Source organism: Hypomesus nipponensis, chromosome 27 (assembly GCF_054491055.1).
Source record: "Hypomesus nipponensis isolate SF chromosome 27, ASM5449105v1, whole genome shotgun sequence".
NCBI lineage: Eukaryota > Metazoa > Chordata > Actinopteri > Osmeriformes > Osmeridae > Hypomesus > Hypomesus nipponensis.
The window spans coordinates 5,025,001-5,030,000 of NC_140387.1; the positions used below are offsets into that span (position 1 = coordinate 5,025,001).

General features: G+C 55.5%; 1 protein-coding gene across 2 annotated transcripts in view; it reads left to right on the top strand.

Annotated features, from left to right (window-relative positions):
- Nucleotides 1-5,000, top strand: part of ank1b (ankyrin 1, erythrocytic b) — a 50,442-nt gene that overhangs the window by 34,387 nt on the left and 11,055 nt on the right. For both annotated transcript variants that reach the window (XM_084693635.1, XM_084693634.1), the window contains exons 24-33: nucleotides 716-839; nucleotides 931-994; nucleotides 1,124-1,236; nucleotides 1,385-1,609; nucleotides 1,819-1,973; nucleotides 2,306-2,517; nucleotides 3,285-3,489; nucleotides 3,671-3,767; nucleotides 3,905-4,133; nucleotides 4,367-4,495. In XM_084693635.1, coding sequence (XP_084549761.1) covers nucleotides 716-839; nucleotides 931-994; nucleotides 1,124-1,236; nucleotides 1,385-1,609; nucleotides 1,819-1,973; nucleotides 2,306-2,517; nucleotides 3,285-3,489; nucleotides 3,671-3,767; nucleotides 3,905-4,133; nucleotides 4,367-4,495 — 1,553 coding nt within the window. The remainder of the gene's footprint in view (nucleotides 1-715; nucleotides 840-930; nucleotides 995-1,123; nucleotides 1,237-1,384; nucleotides 1,610-1,818; nucleotides 1,974-2,305; nucleotides 2,518-3,284; nucleotides 3,490-3,670; nucleotides 3,768-3,904; nucleotides 4,134-4,366; nucleotides 4,496-5,000) is intronic.

Here is a 5,000-nt window from a genome sequence, read left to right on the forward strand (position 1 = left end):
CATTTTGAACACGGGGGATGCAGCCTGGCACAGCCTAATTGATCAATAAGCTAATTACACAGATTCCTGCCTAGCTGCGAATTTACTCGATGAACAAATGACGCACAGCGACTGTGTACACTCAGGCTAACCGCATGTGGTTAGGATAATAAGACCTCTTACCAATAACCCAGCCACTCTGTCCTCCACAGAAACAGACCACCCCACATGTGATGTCATCTCTAACAGGCATGCTTACCTCAAGCTGTGGCCAGGCCGTGTTGTGTGTGTGTGCAGTGGTGTGAATGTACAGTGTTTCCTGGTCGCTCCCTTACCGTGTTATTGATCTCCTTAATTTACACCATCGGTCTCCATCGGCTCGGGTTAATGTTGGTTTGACTCCATCGCTTGGATCTGTCCGGGACTGCTGTGGGCTGTCACGACTGTGGACTGGGTGTTGTGTGCGTTCGTGTCAGGGACGGTGCCCTCTCTCTCTCTTTATCTCTCTTTCTCTCTCTCTCTCTCTCTCTCTCTCTCTCTCTCTCTCTCTCTCTCTCTCTCTCTTTATCTCTCTCTCTCTCTCTGTCTCTCTCTCTCTCTCTCTGTCGCTCTCTCTCCCTCTCACTGTCTCTCTCTCTCTCTCTCTCTGTCGCTCTCTCTCCCTCTCACTGTCTCTCTCTCTCTCTCTCTGTCGCTCTCTCTCCCTCTCACTGTCTGACATGTCCTTTGTCTTCAGGGGACGAGTTGTTGGGGATGGACGGCGCTCGCTATCTGAAGCTGGACGACCTCAAGGACCAGGATGACGACTTCCTGTCTCCCAAAAAGAGCATGAGAGACTTTGAGGGCGGCCTGGGCACCACGTAAGTGACGTCCCCAGGGCGGCGCAGAGCAGGCGTCAGCCTCCTTTCCTCGTCTCACGCTCTCGTTTCCGCCTCTCTTTCCTCCGGGCAGGCCCTATTCTCCTGCCATACCCAGAATCCCCTGCGTGTCCCCCGAGACTGTGCTTTTGGATCAGGTACGTTCAGTCCCACAAGATCGGCGTATTTTTCCACACAGGCCACCTCCTCGAGGAATAAACGCATCGAGTATCTCTTACAAATACATGCCCTTTTTTCGACCCCTCCCCCCTTCTCTCGCTTCCCAGCACACCCCTGTTCCCCTCCCGAAGGAGTACGACGACGACTCCCTGATCCCCAGCAGCCCCGCCACGGAGACGTCCGACAACGTCAGCCCGGTGGCCAGCCCCATACACACGGGGTCAGTCAGGACGCGCTCACCCTCCCCTCGCGCTAGCCGCCGCGCCTCTGCGCTTCTTCGCTCATCGCTATTCGAAAACACGCGCGTTGAGAAATAAACGTGAACCTTTTTTCTCCCCCCCCCCCCCCCCCCCGCCGGGCTGTCCCAGGTTCCTGGTCAGTTTCATGGTGGATGCGCGAGGGGGCTCCATGAGAGGGAGCAGGCACCACGGCCTGCGCGTCATCATCCCCCCTCGGACCTGCGCCGCCCCCACGCGCATCACCTGCCGCCTGGTCAAGCCCCAGAAGCTCACCACCCCGCCCCCCCTGGTGGAGGGGGAGGGCCTGGCCAGCCGCATCATCTCCCTGGGCCCGTCCAGCATGCAGTTCTTAGGGTGAGTCAGCGCGCCGAGGCAAACCTCCAGACGGAAGCCCGGTCGCTTCCACGTCGGGGGGGGGGGGGGGGTTTTGCCTGGCGCTCGACGGAACGGCGACTCCGCCATCTCCTGGGCGTTGGGTGTACTCGATTTCCCCCTTTCCCCACCCCCGACGAGGACTCGGAATCGCAGCAGGTTGCGATCGACGGGTGTCGCTGTCTCCCCAGGCCGGTCGTGGTGGAGATTCCTCACTTTGCCGCTCTGGGACGAGGGGACAGGGAGCTGGTGGTGCTGCGCAGCGAGAACGGATCGGTGTGGAAGGAGCATCGCAATCGCTATGGCGACGAGGTGCTGGAGACCATTTTGAACGGCATGGATGAAGGTCAGTGGACGGAGTGGTACATTTTGTTGTGCGCGTCGCCGAGCGGCGGATACGCCGGGCGTTAAAGACTCGTTTGTCATCCGACGGTGCTACCTGCTCTGACAAGGATGGGTCCAAAGATTGTTTACACATTTTGGGGGGGATTCTTTTTCATGTGAGCACCAAATCACTGTTCCAAACATGCCCATATTGCGTTACCTCGTCGTATCGGAAGTGCTAGTGTTTACCGACTCAAGGTCATACATCTGATAGTTCCTACGTAATGGGCATGTTAACTGACCTCTGCCGTCGCTTTCGTCTCTCCACCCCTCCCCACCTCTTCCCTCGGTCAGACCTGGAGAGCGACGAGGAGCTGGAGAAGAAACGAATCCGTCGCATCATCTCCACAGACTTCCCCCTGTACTTTGCCGTGGTGTCCCGCGTTCAACAGGAGAGCGACCTGATTGGCCCCGAGGGCGGTCAGCTGACCAGCAAACTGGTCCCTCAAGTCCAGGCTATCTTCCCAGAGACAGCAGTCACCAAGAGAGTGAGACTAGGGCTGCAGGTGAGGAGGTGGAGGAGGAGGAGGTGGAGGAGGTGGAGGAGGTGGAGGAGGTGGAGGAGGAGGAAGAGGAGGGGGAGGAGGAGGAGGAGGAGGAGGAGGAGGAGGAGGAGGAGGAGGAGGAGGAGGAGGAGGAGGAGGAGGAGGAGGAGGAGGAGGAGGTGAAGGCCCGTAAAAGGGGAGAGACTTATGTCACAGGCCCTGTAGCTCCTAGTCCATTAATGTTTGTTCTTCTTTTGGGAAAAGAACATACTGTCACCGGACTGTTTTCAGACAAACCCTTGCAGCTAATATGTCTCTAAAAACTTAAAAAAAGCTGAATTTGGCTTTTTGTCTGTGATATTGAAATCTGATTTTGTTTTTGTTTTTCGGTGGTCTTTTTGGTGCTACTATGTGCTACAATAAGCCCACAATGTTCAATGGGGACTGGATTGTCAAGGCTGAACAGATTTGGATGTAGATCTGGATAATGCTTACCACTGACACACATACTGTATGTGGAGCCCACACACAATGTCTACCTCATTTTACAGATATTTGTTTCCTCCAGTATATTATCAAAACCTACATTTAGATTATATTTCGGGACCGGTATGTTCCGTTGATTTTTTTCGTTCTGGTTCTCAGTGAATATCTGTATAGATGAAGGCTGTTTATGGTCAGGTTTCATGGACATCTTTTACTTCTACTATGTCATCCTATCTACACAACCCCAGTATCTCCCTTTGAAGTCTCCTTCACATCACTCCTTCACGCTTCCCTCGCCGCAGGCTCAGCCAATCCCTGACGAGCTGCTGACTCGACAGCTGGGCAACCAGGCCACCTTCAGTCCCGTGGTCACTGTGGAGCCGCGCAGACGCAAGTTCCACCGGCCAATCGGCTTGCGGATACCGCTGCCCCCGTCTTGGAGGGAGAGCGTGCGTGACGCCGGCCAGGGGGACACCACCAGCCTGCGCCTCCTCTGCAGTGTCATCGGTACGGGGGGGCGTTGTGGGGAGTGGGAGGGAGACGGTGAAGGTGACACTCACGCTGGCAGGAGATGCTGCCAGAGAGAGAGAGAGAGAGAGAGAGAGAGAGAGAGGGAGAGGGAGAGGGAGAGGGAGAGGGAGAGGGATTTACGGGACGATTTACGGGACGATTTACCCTCTCTCCCCAGGCGGAACCGCGCCGGCCCAGTGGGAAGACATCACAGGCACCACCAAGCTGATGTACGCCAACAACTGCGCCAACTTCACCACCAACGTGTCTGCAAGGTGAGCTGCGCACTTTCGAGACAACAGGCAGAACACCCACACACACACACACACAACACTACTCTCCCCCCCCCACCCTCCTCCTCCTCCGCTCTTTGTCTCCTCTCACGGCACTCCCCCTCCACCCTGGGCGGCAGGTTCTGGCTGGCAGACTGCCCGCGCACAGCAGAGGCGGTGACCTTTTCCAACCTGCTGTACCGGGAGCTGATGGCCGTGCCCTACAAGGCCAAGTTTGTGGTGTTCGCCAAGATGAACGAGGCGCGCGAGGGGCGCCTACGCTGCTACTGCATGACGGACGACAAGATGGACAAGACCCTGGAGCTGCACGAGAACTTCAGCGAGGTGGCCCGCAGCCGCGACATCGAGGCAAGCACCTGGGGGGGAGGGGGTGAAGAGAGGAGGAAGGTGCTGGATGGTACCGGAAATCGAGAAGTTTTGCCGTTTATCTCTGTTGTTTTCACTGTCTTGCTATTATGGCGGGGGGGGGGGGGGTAAATCTTTGCGTGTAGTTTTGTCAGGGATCGATCGACAATGTCGGTCGTATTCGGAGACGGCCAGGTCTGTGTATGTCGTCTCTGACCCACTGTCGCCCCCCTTAGGTGATGGAGGGTATGCCACTGCACCTGGAGTGTTCCGGAAACCTGGTTCCTGTGAGGAAGGCCACCCAGCAGCCTCGCAGCTTCAGCTTCCAAGCCTTCCGAGATAACCGCCTGCCCGTCTCCGTCAAGGTCGGTCTCTCCCTCGCTCCGCGTACCGTTCTGTCAAGACACCTCTGCCTCTAAAACGCGAACTTTGTTTGTACGATAGTTGTAACCCCTCCATCAGTCCCTCTGTCCGGTCAAGGTCATGATGATGTGTTAGTCTCTGTCCACGCGTTAGCCTTTGATATGAGTGGGTTCAGTTTGATTTGTCAGCCGAGCTTTTGATTCATTTATATTCTTGTCTCTGTGTGTCTGACTCGGAGATGTTTTGATTGGTCAGTATCTGAGGGAATGTGACTGTGTGTCAAACTGTCTGTCTGTCTGTCTGTCTGTCTGTCTGGTTTTCTGTCTGTCTTTCTGTCAGTCTTTCTGTGTTTGTTTCTGTGTTTTCAGCCCATCCATCTTTCTGGCTTTTGTATTGTCTAAATGTTAATCCGTCTTTGTATCTATCCCACATTTCTCTATGCGCTTCCAAACTTGTTTCTGTCCTGTCTGTCCTTCAATGTCTCACTGTCCCCCGTGTGTTCAAAGA